This window comes from Panicum virgatum, chromosome 7K, assembly GCF_016808335.1.
Source record: "Panicum virgatum strain AP13 chromosome 7K, P.virgatum_v5, whole genome shotgun sequence".
Classification (NCBI taxonomy): Eukaryota; Viridiplantae; Streptophyta; class Magnoliopsida; order Poales; family Poaceae; genus Panicum; species Panicum virgatum.
Genome location: NC_053142.1, coordinates 21,372,572 through 21,391,929, shown reverse-complemented (window position 1 = coordinate 21,391,929; position 19,358 = coordinate 21,372,572). Strand labels below are relative to the sequence as shown.

The 19,358-nt window shown below is 43.7% G+C and overlaps 1 protein-coding gene across 1 annotated transcript; it reads right to left on the bottom strand.

The window, feature by feature from the left end:
• Positions 1-9,903: 9,903 nt before the first annotated feature.
• LOC120640514 (cysteine proteinase 1-like) lies at positions 9,904-12,663 on the bottom strand. Its single transcript, XM_039916377.1, has 4 exons — positions 12,083-12,663; positions 11,858-11,977; positions 10,551-10,794; positions 9,904-10,465 (listed from the first exon to the last, which is right to left on the bottom strand). The coding sequence occupies exons 1-4, from the start codon at positions 12,587-12,589 to the stop codon at positions 10,176-10,178; spliced, it is 1,161 nt and encodes a 386-aa protein (XP_039772311.1). The 5' UTR covers positions 12,590-12,663; the 3' UTR covers positions 9,904-10,175.
• Between the last annotated feature and the right edge of the window lie 6,695 nt (positions 12,664-19,358).

Below are 19,358 nucleotides of genomic sequence, written 5' to 3'. Positions count from 1 at the left end.
AATTGGTGGGCGTTTGGGGTAAAGCTTTGGGAAACCTTAGGCGTCGACACGCACCTCGCACCGGCGACCTTGGGAAAGTAGGCCGCTTGCGAGCCGCCTTTCTGAGAGATGATTTCGTGTACCTTTAGTTGAGATGCAATCTATGTTTTGATCACCTTTTTTACTAGAACTGTACCTAGAGATGATAGGCCCTAGCTCCTTGGTTGTGTTATCTCATCTACGGTTGTGGGTGTGATGAACACTTATGCTTCATTCATATCTATCAAGTGTTTAGTTTATATGCAATCTTCGCTTCATGTTTAGGATAGGTTCGATAGATTAGATGGTAAACTCTAGTCGGTTCGCTTCCAATCCACGGATTGATAAACCTTGGGGGAGTACTCTAAGGGAAAAGCTACCACGATCCGTGCACTTGCGGTACATAAATTGGGGCTCTAAGGAGTGTCAACAAGCTTTTCTGGCGCCGTTGCCAGGGATCGGCAACTCGAACCCTAGGGCGATCTATCTAGTTTTTTGGACTAACCCTAATTTTTATTATTGCATATACCATTTTTTTTCTTGTTTGTGTCCTTGAAAGCAGGTGGAAAAAGCTAGACACCAAACTTGAACTTCGAGAAATCCATAATCCACTTCAACAAATTTCAACAATCGGCAACAATATGATCGAGGAGCCTCGACATGGAACATCGACAACGTCCACATCGACATGATGGCAGCAACATCAAGATTCGCTCTTTAGTGGTAGGTGCTAACTTTTGTTAGTGGCCCAGCATCCGCTATCGAGTCTCCACTCCCCAAAGAAAAAGATGATAAATAAGGTACACCGCCGTGTCAATTAATTTTAAACACTAATGTTTTTGGAAAGAATTGTTTGTTCAAGCAATAGGTATGAAGCATGCCTGCGAAAAAAATCGTGCGATCATCATTATCTATGAAGTGTTACTGTTGTGATGAGTTTTTCGTCCGAGATCAGAGAAGTACCATGAGCAAATAATAGATTATTTTGAAGCTCCATCAAGTCTTCTTTCCAACGGATTAAGAACCGTCAACTTTGGAGATCGGTGTGAAGAGTTATGGTAAAATCTTTCAACGCTGCGCGTTCTGAAATCCCTCTGGACATATTGCTGAAATCCCTCTGGACAGATTGCAGTGCCGTAATAAAACAAGTATAACTTCTTTATCCGGAGTCCAATAGGGGCGAATGACCACTTGTTGGAAAGACAATTTGATGTACCTTGCAATGGAGTAGAAGTTTGGTACATGTTCTGCACTGGATGAAGGGGAATTCAATGAGGACAGAGGCAGTAGCAACCGACGAAGAAGGTGATGACGATGTCAAAGGATGATTGGAAGGCTGTGTACGCAAAAGATGATGATTTGAAGTTGACCAAATATGGAGGCAACAAGATTAGAAGAACCATGACACCACCTATCTTCTCCAGTGGGATGCTTGATATACTTCTAATTGAGTGATGCTATCAAGGAAGGAAACCGTTCGGATCATCAACACGAAGCACAGAAGCATTTTCCAATCCCGACACCTTGGGTAGAGCAAGAACAATGGAGAAGACACATCATTGAAGCCATGCTATGTTGGTAATCAATGGTGATGATCTTGAAGCCTAGGGACGCACGACACTACGCTCCAAAGACCACATGATCGAGATCATTGACATCTTCGAATGAATTCACAAGAAGATATTGTTCTCATCAATGTCCAGCTCAACCTCAGAAGAAAATAGCAGCATATTTTTGGATATTCAAAAGCTCCATGAAGTTCCCATTCCAACGAATCAAGAACCAAGTCAATCGGAGATTCCTACAAGCGGTTATGGCCAAAACATTGAAGGGTGTGCACTCTGAAAATTTCTGGACAGCACGCAGCGCCAAAAGTGAGACGGGCATAACTCCCTCGTTTGGACTCGGTTTAAGATGAATGACCACTCGTTGGAAAGGTAATTTCATAAAAATTTCAAAAGATCTATATTTTGGTATATGTTCTGTTGAGTATACAGGAGAGATTCCACGAAGAAGAGGCAGGAGCAACGCGATGAGAACAAGATAGAGAAGATGATGATGACAACAATGAAGGGGAGCTTGGGCGAGGCTTTCATCAAGCGTACATGATAAAATTCAGAGGCTTGGAGTAGAGGAAGAACCCCAATGACATTGGCAAATGAAGGCACAAGCGGTCGACCTTCGACAAACGAAGATGTTACAAACAAACCACGACGGATTACAAGAGCGCAACAATCAACACATGGAGACGTGGGAAGCAAACCACGACGGACCACGAAGAGTGCATCAAGATGACATCTCGCACAAAGTGCCATGACTCCAATGAGTATGAAAAGCTCCGAGGCTAAGGTATACATTGAATTCTCAAGCTTCTATTGGTTTTGTTGATAATCTTTAAAAATCTCATGCTCGAACCGATAGTCGGAATAAAAGTTTAAATTCTATGCCTTGTTCTTTTCATGATGATAGGCTAGAGTTTCTTGAGAATGTTGATTTCACGCTTAAAGAACCTCTGCCTAATAATGAGCTCCGCGCTAGGCAAGAAACACATGCTGCATTTAATTACACCATGCCTTGTTGATGAAATTTAATTGAGGATGTGATTATGTTGCATATGTTTACAAATAATTGCAAATCTCGATTTTGCTTTGCGCTTGGTCAAGCTCATGACCCTAAAAGAGCACATATCGGGAGAAACCCTGAATTTCACTAACCATGCAGGACATGAAACTCAAATGATGAGGAGGGAAACCGTGCCCAAAATTTTGATCACCATCATCAACATCTTCAAGTTTCAAGAACGGACGTCGCTAAGCCTCATCAATTTTGTGCACAAGTCCAGAGATTTACAATGCAAGAAAGTTGAATATTCAGGATCTCCATCAAGTCCTCGGTTCAACGCATTCATGATCGATACAATTGAAGACCCATGGGAGGAGCTATGTCTCAAACATCGGAGATGCACATGCTGAAATCAGCACGGGGCAGATTGCAGTGACGGGGAAAAAGGGGCATAACTCCCTCAATTAGAATGGGTTTTGGGCAAATGAAGACTTGTTGCAAAGAAAATTTCGTGCACCTTGCATTGGATCAATTGGTAGCGACGAAGGACAACAAAGAAGGAGGTGACGATGATGTGAGAGACGATTGGGCAAGTTTTCCATTAAGCGTGATTGATCATGTCCAACATGGGAAGTGGAATAAGAGCTGCATGGAACACCTTCACCTCTTGCATGAAAGACCATGGCTTCGCATCAATTTGAAGGTAAGAAAGTCGAGCTCTATGACTTTAAATGAAGCGCTTTGCGGGAGGCAACCCGATCTTTTTAATATGACCGTCTACATTGCACTCTTTAATCGGAATATCAAGTAACATTATACCATTGCTCTAACAAAAATCACAACTTCATGTTGTTCTTTCTAAATGTTATTGAGGGAGTACTTTGTTATTTGATCTTGGGAAACTTGTAGACCTTTTTGTGTGCCTATTAGTGTTTAGAGTCTTTTTCTTTGTCTTTTTAGAGAGATTTATGAAGCATTGCACCACCCTTTGATTCTAAACTTGTGGCTAGTTAACTTAGGCTAATTTTTGTTTTGTTTTAGACCACCTCATCATGTCATATCATTTTATTCACCCACCTCGTGTTGCATTGCATACCATGTTGTTCGTCTCACCCTTGCATTGAATTGCATGTTGTATTTAAAAAAAACTCTTTTTTTAAAAAAAAAACATTGACTAGCCTCACTTTTGAGATCCTAAAACCCTTAGGAAAACCACTCATAGAGCAATCCTAAAACCATAGGTTATGTTTTTCTTTCAAAAAAAATCTAACTTTTGTTTCTCTCTAGTTTTTTTTTAAATAACCACCTTAGATAGAATTTCTATACCCAACACTCTCTCTTCAAAATTTTTGTTTTAAGCCAAAAATATAGGAAACCCATAAACCTACTTCTAAAACCTTGTTAGCTCGGTTGGTTGGTCCTTTTCGATAAATAACATTTTCATTGACAAAAGCCTCACTTCTTATGAAGTGTCCGGAAGGCTTTTTGTCACTCTTAGCAATTGTTTTTGAATAAGCTAGTTGCGGAACGACATCGAAAGATTCTTTCAACCTTGCTAACACTTGTTTTTGCTAACTTTGCATTTGCACTTTGCATCCATTCCATTGTTCATGCCCTCATTTTGCTAGCTTGGTCTCAATCTTATTGATGTATGCTTTCCTATCTATGTAATGCTTATCATGATAACATTTACCTTTTGCAATCTTGTGTAAACATGGTGTTTAAACTTGTTTGCGGACCTCCATCTTTAAGCTCTTTTGACCAAGATAGCAATTCATTTTCCTCTCATTCGCATACACACACCTCCCACTTGCATTCACATACACCCATTATGTTTAATTTTCACTAGACTAATTATGCCACAAGTTAAGTATCTTAGGGGATATTTTTGGTATGTTGGCGATTGTTTCTACTCCCAACTATCACCTTGGGGGTAGATTGTACACTTGAATTATTTTGCAGGTATGACAAAGCGTTCCCATGAATTCGTGATCAGAGAAGAAATCAAATTCGTCAACACCTCCAAAGTTCGAGAGCAAGCCCCGCTGTTTTCATCAAATTTTGCACATGGACAGAGACGTACAAGGAAGAAAAAGTTGGTATTCAGAAGCTCCATGAAATTCCCGTTCCAACGCATCCAAGATCAATGAATTTGAAGACCCGTACAAGGAGATATGGCAAGAACAATGGACGTTGCGCGTTCTGAAATTCGTCGGGACAGATTGCAGCGCTGGGATGAAATGGACATAACTCTCTTGTTCGGAATCGATTTTGGGCGAATGAGGACTCATTGAAAAGAAAAATTCATGCACTTCGCAATGGAGCAATGTCTTAGTACATGTTCTGTTCTGGAAATTGAAAGAAAAAATACGTGAAATGAGGTAGCAATGGGACAACGAGGAATTGAAGGAGGCAATGACGATGTGAAGCAATGATTGGGACCATGACTTAGTACAAGAAGAAGTTGAAGGAAATTGAGGCAACAAAGGTGAAGACACATTGAAGATGATATTCATACACATGAGGGAAGGACTTCAAGAATTGCAAGATGGTCCATCTTTTCCTTCCATGCCTAGCATCATGCTAAGCATGGGGGAGGATTTCGTGAACAAGGAAGAAAGATCTCATGGAGTAAGATAATCACGGTTGCCACAAGATGCTCATGATTCTTCTTCTATGCTTAGCACAATGCTTAAGTATGGGGGAGGCCGCGCTACACTTCATTACGAGCATCGAGAAGGACGGTAATTCTTCCTCAACTCTCTCTTTTTCTAATGCTTGTACATATATGCCTTCAACCATAGATGCAACATTTATATATCTCTCCCTATAATAACATGGCTACTAGGAGTACAACCTAGATTTGTTTTTGTTTTCAATGAATGATAACCACCATCACCTTGAGCTCACCACGATGATATTCTTATATGCTCTTGCTTATGAAAAAGTGATGAAAGTTGCTGCTTTGTTTTACCTACGCTATGTTGTATATGACTTGACCATTTGCTCTCAATTAAATGTAATTAAAATGATTAAATACCGGCTCTTTTATTTGTGGAGTTTAAATGACTAAATTCTAGACCCACATATTATATGTTGCTCTTTGATTTAAGTCTACCGATGACCTTACATCTTGTGTTGTTTAATTTGAAAACTTAATTCCTATGCTATCTACATTTGTGAATCTCTTGCAAAGTTCTACCTACCAAAGCCTATACATACATATTCTTTCATGATGAAACCTTTAGATTGCAAACTTATATTTTGATGAGCTGGATTAAGATTGATTTCTTTGGTATGAGACTAAGAAGCTGGTCATTCCGTTTTTTTTGTGTAACCTTCTTTTTGCTAGCCTATTTATCCATGCATTGTGAGTTTCTACTTCGGGAATTTTGCAAACCTCGCTGGATATCCACCCTAAACTAAAAATATCTTTTTGTGATTACCTCCTTGACCACAACCCAATTTGAGTATGGATTATCATTTTGACGGAATCAAAAGAAACAAGGGCGCCATATAAAGAAAAGTTTTGGGAGACAAGGCTCCCCGGAGATTCAAGAGGTTCTACGAAGAAGAAGGTGAATTTGAGATACTTACCCTAGCTAATTGGTTCTCCCACTATTCATACTCGAGGACGAGCATTTGTTCAAGCATGGGGGGATGGCTGGGTAAGTATTCTATGTTATCAAAAGTTCTAAGGAGCAAAAAGAAAGAAAAAGAGAAAAATAGAAAAATGAAAAAAAGAGGATAAAAGAAAAATGAAAGAAAAAAAAGAGAAGAATAAAATGCTCCTTAATTCTTTTTGGCTTCATTAATTTTCCAAGTTACTTTGAAGAACTATTCCATACTCAAATCTTCCAACCATGTGCAATCCAATAACGAGAACTTCATTTGTGTCTCGGGATCATCCATTTGCCACTTCATATGTTGAGGTAGCTTGTTTTACATAGTTGGTTGATTACCCCGGTGTGGTGACAGCATGGCGGAGGGAAAAATCTAGCGACGACATGATGTGGAATAGGATCGATGGCGAGTACCATGGGAGTCGTTGCGCGGCCACCAAGAGGAGGAGCTTCGAGTAAGAGCACTTGGTGGGCGTTTGGGGTAACGCTTTGGGAAACCTTAGGCGTCGACACGCACCTCGCACCGGCGACCTTGGGAAAATAGGCCGCTTGCGAGCCGCTTTTCTGAGAGATGATTTCGTGTACCTTCAGTTGAGATGCAATCTATGTTTTGATAACCTTTTTGACTAGAACTGTACCTAGAGATGATAGGCCCTAGCTCCTTGGTTGTGTTATCTCATCTACGGTTGTGGGTGTGATGAACACTTATGCTCCATTCATATCTATCAAGTGTTCAGTTTATATGCAATCTTCGCTTCATGTTTAGGATAGGTTCGATAGATTAGATGGTAAACTCTAGTCGGTTCGCTTCCGATCCACGGATTGATAAACCTTGGGGGAGTACTCTAAGGGAAAAGCTACCACGATCCGTACGCTTAAGGTACGTAAATTGGGGCTCTAAGAAGTGTCAACAGCTGACAGCCGGGCCCCACATGTCAGTGGGAGCCCAGCCCCCAGCCCCTCCCCCCTGCTCTCTGCTCGCGCACGCGCGCGCGGCCAGCCATGGCTGGCGCGGCCGCGGCTCGTCTTCCCCCCGCTGGCGGCGAGGCTGGCCGGCGGCGGGTGGGGCTGGCCCGCATCCAGGGGAGTCTGGCGGCCCCGGGGCACGCGGCGGCGGCACGCGGGCCCGCGCAAGGGCACCCCGCGGCGGGCGGCGGCGGAGGCAGCACGGCCACGTTCCTGCGATGGCGAGGCGGGATTCGGGCGGGGGAGATGTCGGGGAGGGAGAGGAGAGCGCGAGGAAGCTCACCGCACCCTCGATTTGAGTGGAGGATGGCCGGAGGTAGGAGATCAACGGCGAGGGCAGAGCTTCGGTGGAGATGGCAATGGCGGCCGGCGGTTTGGAGGCCGATTCGGCCGGGCAGCGGCTCAATCGAGCTCGTGGAGGGGTGGTAGAGCTTCGGGGCGAGGCTAGGGAGGTCGGGACGCGATGGATTGAACCGGGGTGGCGAGGTTTGGCCGGCGCAGGGCTCGGCGGCAGCTCTGCTCGGCTTCAACTCGTCACGAGCTCGAGGAAGGAGAAGAAAGGGGAGTGGATAGGGACGGCGCGGGGAACGGATAAGAGCGGCACGCATGGAGGGCGAGGATCGCCACGACAGCCGACGCGTAGAGTCGCCGGCGCATCGCCGGTTGCGGTATGAGCGTCGGGGCGAGCACAGTAGAGGCACATGAGATGAACAGTGAAGGGTTTGAATGATTTTGATTGGATTTTGACCGGGTAAAACTCAAAATTTGATATAGGAACTTGAAATTTAGCGAAAATAAAAGTTGTAGAGGGAGAGAAGATCTACATCTTTTGTTTTGGACGAAAGTTGATTCGAGACCCCGATCAGAGAGAAAAAAATGCGGTCGAACACGGCTAAGTCAAAGTTTACTATACGAACTCGATTAGCGCTAATGACAAGGTTAAACTCTTAATTAGCAAATTAAGCTCATTAACACTGGGGGTGTTACAGCAACGTGTCTATCGATAGCGAGGCGCCTAAGTGACTTTGTCAATCTCGAGGATTTGTCGGCTCAGTCTGTCGAAGGTGCTTATATAGATAGGGTTGCGTACATACAGAGGCAAAGGTAGCACCGGATGTACCATGGTGCACACCTTAAGATATATACAAGAGTTTGCAGCAGCAAATGGTGAAATTGAATCTAGCTAGTGGTAAAAAAATTTACCCTGGTGCATGGGCACCATGCAAAGAGGTGAGTGTGCGAACGTGTTTGTGAGCGTTTTTTTTTAAAGTTTCCCAGTCAGCGAGACTGCAATGTCTCATTACGCCTTCCCTTCTACTCCAGCTGCCGGTGTCCCCATGCCGAAGAGAAGAGACGTCTGAACGAATCCTGCAAACTGGGGGTTTGTTGCTAATGGTCAAGCTTAAACGAGAGCAAGAGGTACTAAGTCCTTGTCTATCCGCTCGTCCCCCATCTACAGTGCTAGCGGGCGGTTCAGGGGCGATTCCGGCTTCCGGCGTCGATCTGTGCGATTCCCCTCCTCCGGCGTCCGCTACGGCGGAGTTGTGGAGCGGGGAATCGAACGGATCGACGTCCGGTGTAGGTTTAGTTGCTTTCTTAGGTATCTAGCTAGTAGCTTTGATGTGCTAGTGAGGTTGCCGGCGTCGGGACGGGTGGTCTACGGGCGGCGCGTTGCTGGCGGCGAGGACTTCATGGCGGCTTCTTTTGCTCCCGTTAGACCTTCTTGGTCCATCGGTGGGGGTGCTTCTCCTCTGCTGCTGTGGGTTCGCTGGTTCTTGGGATGGACTCTGCTTCTTCTCCGGTATCGGCGGCGGCAGCAATATGAGGTATGTTCCCGGCGGCGTTTGCTTGGTGGGGGCGGCGCGGCCACGGCGGAATAAGCTCCTCCACGTTGCCATGCACTCTGGTGGCGGCGGATCTGTGAGGTTCGAGCTGCTCGCCTCTGTAGATCCGGCGGGAGCTATGGAGGGAGTCGGTTCTTGTATAGGAGCTTTGGCCTGGCACCTGCTGGCCTTGTCCTCTTCCTGCCTTTGGTGGTGCGACGCGCGCTGTCTCCCGGCGGCGGTGGTTCGAGCTGGGGCTGCTGGGCTTGTGGTGGCGACGAGAAGTACCAGACTCAAAGATTCGACGGCTGATGTTGAAGTATCGAGTACTTCTTGCAGCAATCCAAGGTTTGGAGTCCGATCTTTGCTCTGGAGGGTACCGGCAAGTGGTTTGCAGCTGCAGCGACTTCCTCGGCGAGGGGATGATGGCCTCTAGCGTATCCTGACGAAGGAGGAAGACGGCACTGTTACCAGGGGCTTCTTTGTAATTTGCCTAACCTTTATGGGCCTTTGTGCAAGTAAGGGTGTACTGTGCGACCACTTTTTTTAATATACTGCATCCTTTCTCCGCAAAAAAAAAAGCTTAAACGAGAGCAAATTTGCTAGGGAGCGTGGCTCACTTCCACAGACCGTAGACTCTGAGACATTCTACAGATTACAAATAGTTGGATTATTGTCATCTTGTGGGATATTACAAGGACAGAGGACAGGAGTTATTGTTAGGCCATAATATCTTCAGTCTGATATCTTACCTTTACCCTGTCTGCTGTGAAAATTCACCGTTTTAGGAATCTCGAGATGAATCTTCGTACTCTACACTACAGTACCATATCCGGATTTGAGGGTCTGTTACAAATAAACAGTCTAATATAATATATCTCATGAACATGTTCGTCATTGGGCATTTGCAATTCAGAACCACATGCGTCTTGATTTTTTTTAAGATCCCTACAATTTATCTATAGCACATTTTTGGTAACATGTTTCTATATTTACCATTACAAACATTACCAATGGTTAATGTGCTGGTGTGACAAACATCCACAATAACTTGATCCAAACGTACAATACATCCATCGAAAACTGTTTCAGATAATGCCATTGGATAGCCCTCACTGGCAAATGTTCTAGCACAAGATCACATCATATGCAATGGTATATACAGACGAGGACAAATCAGAACCTATTCCTTCTTAGAGGTGTGGATGGCAGTGACAGTAGAAACCATCGAATCAACACCGCATGTGTTTTTCACATGCGGACCCCTGCAGATCTTGTAATAACCGTTCTCACCCCAGTTCTCACCCCAGGAGTTCTTGATGATCCAGTAGGGCTTTTCCTTGAAGCGGATTGGTGCATATCCAGCAGATCCGTAGCCAACTAGGAGAACACCATGGTCAAGATGCTTTCCACAAATGTATGGGCACGAGACACCCCCGATGTATGTCTGCATGAATACGGCATTGATACCGACTGCAGGACAGAAAGCATGCATCAGTTGATCATCATATTCACAGGTTAATTTTTACACCTGCAATGATAAAATGTTTATCCTTACTTGCGAGTGGACCATGTTTAACCAAATTAGCAGCAATTTGGTCTTCATCCACAGATACAACGCTGAAGTTCTTCACTTGAGCTACAATTTTGGACTTGTCAAACTTGCAGGTGCCATCACTCCCAGTGTAAGGGTAATCTTTCTCACTCTCTAGGCCACCAACTTTCTCGAGATAGCTGAAAGCTGTAGTCATCAAGCCACCATTGCATCCTGCATCGCATGAGCGTGGGTCTGATGCATCGCACTGCAAATTCATGATACCAATAGAGCACAGAAATCAGATGTGGGAGCCAGCAGTGATAAAGCTAAGTCCTAGTTTTCAGTCTTGAAATTATTTCTCCCCATCATTTAAAAGTATACGTACAGATTAAAATTACAATACTGAGTTATTGGTCCAAAGAAAGACCAAGAAGTAACAAATTTTCAAACCATTGGAAATTAGACTCTTCCATTCATAAGAAGTGAACTTTAGAACAACTGAAACAAGAGTTTAGAAGATGTTTAATACTGCTGGTGCCTTGAACTTCCAACCAAGGAGAATTTTCTTGCGGCCATCGGCCAACCACATGTAGTTGACTTTATGCAACCACCAATGTGGATAAGATCGAAGCTAGCAATTTGGTGCCTTAACAAATCGCAGCTTTCTTGTAGTCCTCCATAGTCAATTTTTTGGTTTCCCCAATCAATTATCTTCATATTTCCTACTTTCTGATTTCAGAATCTTATCTATTTTTTTCCTACTTCTGAATTCTGATCCCCACCAACCAACCAACCAACCAACCAGAACAGAGGAAACCCAGAAAATGACATCCGCAGCAGAAGGCAACAAGACAACCCAGAGGAATATTCTTGCATGATCGTTTTAGGGCGCGTTTAGTTTCCAAAAATTTTCACCCAAAAATTTTCACCTCCCCTTTAAACACATGTATGAAGCACTAAATGTAATTAAATAAAACTAATTACACAGTTTGGATGTACACGACGAGACGAATCTTTTGAGCCTAATTAGGGCATGATTAGCCATAAGTGCTATAGTAACCCACATGTGCTAATGATGCGGTCAAAGGCCTCAAAAGATTATCTCGTGGTTTCCAAGTGAGTTCTGAAATTAGTTTTTTAATTAGTGTCCGAAAAACCCTTCCGACATCTGGTCAAAGTGCTGATGTGACATACAAAAAATTTTGGGGAAGGAACTAAACGCGCCCTTAGTCCAATATAGAACAAGAACGAATAATTCGAAGTGGAATTTTGCTACTACTTGATAACGAGAGAGATTCTACGAGTAGCAGTTTCCTGCCGGTGGATACCTCATGGTCGCAGTCGACCATCTGCTGCTCGCTGAGCACCTCGAGCTTGCCGGTGGCGAGGTAGTGCGCCCCCTCCAGCGCCCCCGACGTGCTGAAGGACCAGCACGACCCGCACGAGCCCTGCACCCAAACAAATCCAGATCAAGTCAACCCAAATCCACGAACTATGCTACCGATCAAATCGGGGAACCGAAACCAAGGCGGGCCGGCGACGGCACCGGAGACCTGGTTCTTGACGGGCCCGACGGCGCCGTGTTCGCGCCAGTCGAAGTCGGCCGGGAGGCCGTCGGTGGGGAGGATGGGCGCCTTGTGCGCGGACGACCCCTTGAGCAGGTCCCGGGCGGAGGAGCGGCGGAGGCCGAGGAACTGGCGGCGGAACTCGGTCGGGGTGAGGTCGGAGAACTTGGTGACCCCGTGTGCCGCCGTGGGGTCGAGCCGCTGGTGGCGCCGCGCGCGGCGGAGGTTGGCCCTGAACACGGCCATGCGGCGCGCGCGCTCGTCCTCATCGCGGTACGACTTGCCGAACCGGCGGACGAAGCTGGCGAAGTGCGCCTCCGCGTCCAGCTCCAGCTCGTCGTCGTCCGCCCCGACCACCTGCTCGATGAGCGGGTCCTCCGCGGCGGAGGCGGCGTCCTCGGGCTCCGCCGAGCAGAGCGCGGCGGCGGAGAAGAGGGCGACGACGAGGAGGAGGAGCGCGGCGGCGGCGAGGGGGCGGAGGCCGCGGCGAGCCATGGTGGCGACTGGCCCTGGCCCCGGTGGGGTGGGGTGGGATATTTTTTGGCGGTTGTGGTGTGGGGGTGGTTGGTTGGTTACCCGGCTGGGGTGTTATTTATGTTTGAGCTTGGGTGCCGCGTGTTTGCTTGCGTGGATGCGGTTGCGTGGAGATAATAGCTATCAAGGAATTTTGTGTAGGAGTGTTATAATTATTGTATCAAACTAGTATTAGTTAGTGCTGTGATAAGGATGTTAATGCTGATTTGTAGGTGTAGCGTGTTGGATTTGATCAGCAAGATGAGTTGTGAAATAGTTTTAGTTTTCGGGAGAGATGAATCCTGGCGATTGTTTTTTTGTTTATCAACTACGAGTTCTGTTGCTCATTTGTGAATTCATTCATCACCATGACTACGGATCAAGCAAGGCCTAACAATATGAGAGGGGATGGAAGGAGAAAAAATTGAACACTAAAGTGTTATATAATTATATGCAACCGTGCCGCAGGCTTTCTTTGTTATTCATGGGCTAGTCGAACGATTGTTGTGAGCCCATGAGTGTCGGCAAACACTATGATCGATTTTGTGGCTAATGATATCAGCTTGAATGAACAAACAGATGAAAATTGACATCCCTAAGAGGTGGTGCCAATATGATCGATGGATAGAGCACTAAGATGGCACGTGGTGCAAACGAAGCATGAAGGCATGGTATTGACTTTGCCTCACCTCAATTTTATTAGTCATATGATTAGATATAATATTCACATGGACAACAACCTTCAATTCAATGTCAAGTTGTCTTCAATCATCAGTCAATTTGTCTAATTCCCATGCAATGAAACATGTGCATCGCCTCAAAACCTACCGTTGCAAAAATACAATCACATCTTCCTTCTATACCTCTCTCTATTTGCCTTTTGGGAATGACACCAAAAGCTCCATCTTCTAGCCAGGTTTGGTTAACCTCAGATGTGCTTCGCAATGATTTGAGGTTGTAGACGTCAATAGGCTTCCAAAGAAGCTCACCACACGTGACTATACATGGAGAGGCGCCATTAGCAGAGAGTATCCTGATCCACCAGGACATCATCGCCAGCCAGCCACAGTAGCGTACAAGTGAGAACTAACTGCCACATAGAACCTCTGACGAGTGGGCCAGCTAGTTGTTTGTCCTTTGTGCCGGTCAAAAGACAAAAGAAGCCAAGATATCAAAAAGATGATTCCCCGGGGGTCTGTCGTCTGCGGCCTCGCGGAATCAATCCGACGGCTCGTGGTGCTCCGGCCGCTACGCAGGCGCGATCCACGCGGACACGTGTCCGCTCGCTCCTTGGCACACCTGCTGCCTGCCGGGCTGTGAGTCTGGTCCTCAGCGAGCTAGCCACGTAGGACGTCGACGTTGTCCAGCGCAGGCTTTGCTTTGCTTGTGGCCTCAACTGACTGGGCCCACATTGTCATCCACCGCCACGCAACGCAGCGTTGCTTTGCTTGTGGTCATCGTCAAGACGTCAACTCAGCAGCTCATCGTTGATCGAGATGGAAGCTGGGCGAGCAGTACGGTTGCTTGCTGGCACTCCACTCTTCCTGCGTCTCGACAGCTCCGCCTCCTTTTTTTTCCTTGTTGATTGGAAGAACATCTCTATTACAAAGTGCCAGCATTGTTGTCTCAGTCCCTTCGACTAGTTGACTCGTTTTGGTATGATTCTCTCATCTTTTACTTGTTTCGAAAAACTCATTTAGTACCAATGACATTATAATTTTTGGGTCTCTTAACTAATTCCCAAACTTAATTCCAGGTGAAGTTATTCAATTCTTCATGCATAGCATTCACCCAATTTAGATCCATGAGTGCTTCATCTATACGGTTAGGTTCAAAAAAAGATACAAAAGAATAATGTTCACAAAATGAAGCAACACGAGATCGAGTTTGAACACCCTTACTATTGTCACCTATAATTTGATCCACGGGGTAATCCTTTGCAATGGCATTGATGAATTCTTGGTGGTGCTACGGGCTCTTGAGTTGATGTGGATGGTGAGGTAGATGAACCCGGTTGATATTGAACTTGAGAATCATCATCATGAGTAGCTTGATCAATTGGTTGAGCTTGATCATTTGAAGTAGAAGTAGAGGGAATCACTCTTACAGAAATAGATAAATCATCTCTTCCTCATCTTCTTCTCTTGGTCGAATATCAACAATTGATATATTCTTCATTGTATTTCTTAAACTATCACTTCTCACATCATCAAGATTGTGTTTTTCTTCATGTGAGCTATATGTTTCATCAAATTCCACATCATATATTTCTACAACAATACCATTAGTTTTATTATAAACCCAATAAGCTTTGATACCAGATGAATATCCGAGAAGAAATCCTTCATCACACTTGATTTGAAACTTTGATAACCGAGTTCCTTTCCTTAGAATGTAGCATTTGCAACCAAAGGCCCGGAAATAAGAGATATTTGGCTTCCTTCCAACTAGCAGCTCATATGGAGCTTTGTCATTAACTCTATGACAATATAGCCTATTTGAAGCATGACAAGTGGTGTTAATTGCCTCAGCCCAAAAACTATTTGAAACATTGTATTCGGAGAGCATTGATCTTGCCATATCAATCAAGATTCTATTCTTCCTTTCAGCGAGACCATTTTTTTCCGGTGTGTATTTGGATGAGAACTCATTCTTGCTCCCCTTGTCATCACATAGCTCTTCAACTCTTATATTTCTAAATTCACTTCCATTATCACTTCTTACTTTCTTTACTGTGAGATCAAATTCATTTTCAGCCATTGTCAAGAATTTCTTCATAATGTCATATGTATCGGCCTTATCATTTATAAAGAATACCCAAGTGTATCTTTAGTAATCATCCACAATCACAAGACAATAACAATTTCCTCCAATACTTTTATATGTAGTAGGACCAAATAAATCCATATGCAATAACTCCAATGGTCTTGAGGTTGACATAGTGCTTTTGAAAGGATGTGGATTTGCAACTTGCTTTCCGGCTTGACAAGCACTACACAATTTATCCTTCTCAAACTTCATATTTTTCAACCCAACAACTAAATCATATTTCAAGAGTCGATTGAGTTGTTTCATGCCAACATGAGCAAGCCTTCTATGCCATAACCAACCCATAGATGATTTTGAAAATAAACATGTAGTCAACTTTGCATCATCGGAAGAGAAATCCACATGATAAATAGTATCATGTCTACACATCCAAACTAGTCACTTCTACACTATCACTAGTAAAAAAGCACTTGTACCCATGATCACAAAGTTGAGTAACCGATAATAGATTAAATTTGAGAGAATCAACTAGTAACACATTTGAGAGAGACTGATCTTTTGAGATAGCAATTTTACCAACTCCTTCAACCTTGCCTCGGCTATTATCTTCAAAAATTATATCACTATAGCCAACAACATTTTCTTCAAGACAGGATAACATATTTGGATCACCTGTTATGTGTTGAGTGCATCCACTATCAAGCACCCAATGTCTTCCTCCGGCTTTGTAGTTCACCTACAAAAGAAAATCATCCTCGTTTAGGTACCCAAACTTTCTTGGGTCCTTGAATGTTAGAGACCAAAGCTTTAGGCACCCAAATGACATTCTTTTTCGCACCATTTATAGGTATCCCAATAACTTTAGCACTAACACAACCTTTAGAATTTTTGAAACGAACAAATCTAGGATCAAAGGATATAGCTTTCTTGTTTGTGCAGTTTTTCTCATCATGACCAAGATTTTTGCAATTTTCACAAAAAAGAATACCACTATCCTTTACGAAAGTGGTCCTTGTTTGAACAAAGGCTGCTCTTCCCTTCTTGGGAATGTATCCAAAACCTTCTTTGTTCATTGAGAATTTTTTATTCCCCCACAAATGATTGAATTTAGCTATTTGACCATAGCATTTTCTCAAATCATTTGTCAAGCAAATTACCTCCTTCTTCAACAATTTATTTTCCACAATGAGTGATTCATCAAAAGAAGATGTATTACTTGAGTATGAGAAGTCACTTGAGCTACAAGATGGGTTAGTTGAACTAGAAGCACAACATTTATCATTAAGTAAATCACAACCAACACCTACACTCAATTTTGCCTTGTTTTTATGAGCAAGCAAGGTGTTGTGAGCTTCCTCAAGCTTTTCATGAGTTTCTTTAAGATTCTCATGAGAGGTCTTTAGCTCCTCATAGAATGCTTGAAGTGAGATGAATTTTAACTTCAAGTCCTTCAATTTTGCCTTTTCTTTGCTCATGAATTTATCGGCATCATTGAGCATTTCAACAAGATCAGCATAAGTGAGTTCATCAAGTTCACCATCTTGTAATACCTTTTCACCACCTTTTGTCACAAAGCAATTTGATGTGGAGAAGAGTGAAGGAGCCTCCTTGATGGCGATTCCGGCAACACCTTTGGATGGCTTGTCATCTTCATCCTCATCGGAGCTTGCATCGGAATCACACTCAACAAAATAGGCTTGGCCATTCTTCTTCCTCTTGATGAACTTCTTTTTTTTGCCATCATCTTTCTTGTCCTTCTTGCTCTTGTCATTTTTCTTGTTTGGACAATTGATGATAATGTGACCTTCTTCAACACACTCAAAATACTTCTCGTTGATGAAAAAAAATTCTTTGAATATTGGTCTTTCCTTCCATAACTCTTCTTGCTCATGACTTTGTTGAATCTTTTTACAAAGAGTGTCATCTCCTCATCCGACTCATCCTCATTACAATCTTCATCATTTTCACCTTTGGAGGATTATGCCTTGAGAGCCACACACTTCTTTTTCTCATTATTTGCCACACCATGCACTTCATCTTGTGACTTCTTGAACATGTCATGAGTAAGCACTTCTCCTAAAACTTGTGTAGAAGTTTTGGTCTTCAAATTCGATCTCACTAGCAAAGTCACAATAGTATCATATCTCTCCGGAAGACATATAAGAAACTTGTGAGAGAAATCCTCATCCGGTACCTCAAATCCAAGACCCTTCAGATCATTCACAATGTCATTCAACCAGTTAAACATTTCGGGCACACTTTCTTCTTTCTTCATAGCAAATTCACTAAACTTTCCTTTGAGCACATACAATTTTGCCTCTTTCACACTTGATGTACCCTCATAAATTTTCAAGAACTTCTTCCATATTTCATTTGCATTGGTAAGACCTTTGACCCAGTTGAACTTACTGTTGACACAAATTAGCGCCAAACACACTCGAATGAGCTAGTACGCGCGAACGATCGTCAAAACGATCAACACCTGCGAAACCCTAGGCAGGCCGGTCTGACCGGTGCCGCCGACCGGTCTGACCGGTACAGGAAGAGGCTCGCTAGAAACCTAGAACAGCGAGCTCGGGAGGGACCCCATCGGAGCTCGTGAACGTAGGGTTGTCGTAAAGTCGGCAGGCCACTTAAAACGTCTTCAAACGCCGTAGAGACGAAGGAAGAAAGCAATCTAGGGTAGGAAAAAGTTAGGGTTTGAAAGATAAAAGTAATACGGTATTTTCGATTTATTCGATTGGGAATAACCACAATCGGCTTTAGCCTTTATATTTATAGGCCGGGGAAGACGTACCCCTTCACGAGTAGGATTACAAAAGGAACTTTACAAAAAACCCTAAATCTACTCGGACTGCACACACTAGACCGGTCAGACCGGTTGGCCTCGGCAGGTGCCAAATTTGGCTATCAACATATGCCCCCCTGCTTTTTAGTGAGTTTACAAGCTAAAAAGCAAACAACAGAAATATGGTATACAATACTAGGGCCTAAAAATACTGCTAAGGACGATTTTCACAAATCGGCCATCTTTTCTTCATGCATCTTGCCACATGCTGGGGTAAAATTTCTTCAAGTATCTTCCATTGAAAGCTCTAGGTAGTCGATCTCCTTGCAGCATCTCCATCATGTAAGAATTCCCGAAGATAACTTTAACAACTCTATATGGACCCTCCCAACTTGGTGACCATTTACCAAACTTATTGCCTTTCATCCCAAGAGGTAATATTATTTTCCAAACTAGATCTCCAACTTGAAAAGATTTACCTTTTATCTTTTTGTTGTAAGCTCTAGCAACCCGAAGCTTGTCCTTTCAATCTCTTTTAAAGCCTTCATTCGCTTGTGGGTCACCTCATCAATATTATCCATCATTGAATTATAATAATCAACAGCGGAAAGATCATTTTGCTTAGCCAATCTATAAGCGTCCAGATTTACCTCAACGGGCAAAACAGCCTCATGACCATACACAAGCTCAAAAGGAGTAACCTTAGTAGCACCATGACGAGATATACGATGAGCCCACAATGCTTCGGATAATACTTCATGCCACCTCTTAGGATTCTCTTCTATTTCCTTCTTGATAAGTTTGATCAAAATCTTATTACTTGAATCAGCCTGTCCATTGGCCTGAGCATAATATGGAGATGAACTGAGCAACTTGATCTTATAAGATTCGATAAATGCACGCACCTCTTTTGATATGAATGAAGAACCTTGATCTGTAGTCAAAGTTTGAAGAATACCGAATCTATGAATAATATGCTCGGTTATGAACTCAATCACCTCTCTATGTGTCATATTCTTCAAAGGAACCGCTTCGGTCCATGTAGTAAAATAATCCATAGCAACCAACACGAAGTGATGCCCCTTTGAAGATGGAGAATTAATTTGTCCAATAAAATCTAACCCCCAACCTCGGAACGGCCATGGTTTAATAATAGGATGCATCAATGCAGCGGGTACCAATTGCAAATCTCCA

What these genes read in the sequence shown, in the direction of transcription:
- LOC120640514 (XM_039916377.1), bottom strand. Translation starts at nt 12,589, where the DNA reads ATGGCTCGCCGCGGCCTCCGCCCCCTCGCCGCCGCCGCGCTCCTCCTC. An exon ending in TGGTCGACTGCGACCATGAG is followed by an intron (nt 10,795 to 11,857) that starts GTATCCACCGGC and finishes ATGAATTTGCAG; the next exon opens with TGCGATGCATCAGACCCACG. An exon ending in TAAACATGGTCCACTCGCAA is followed by an intron (nt 10,466 to 10,550) that starts GTAAGGATAAAC and finishes TCTGTCCTGCAG; the next exon opens with TCGGTATCAATGCCGTATTC.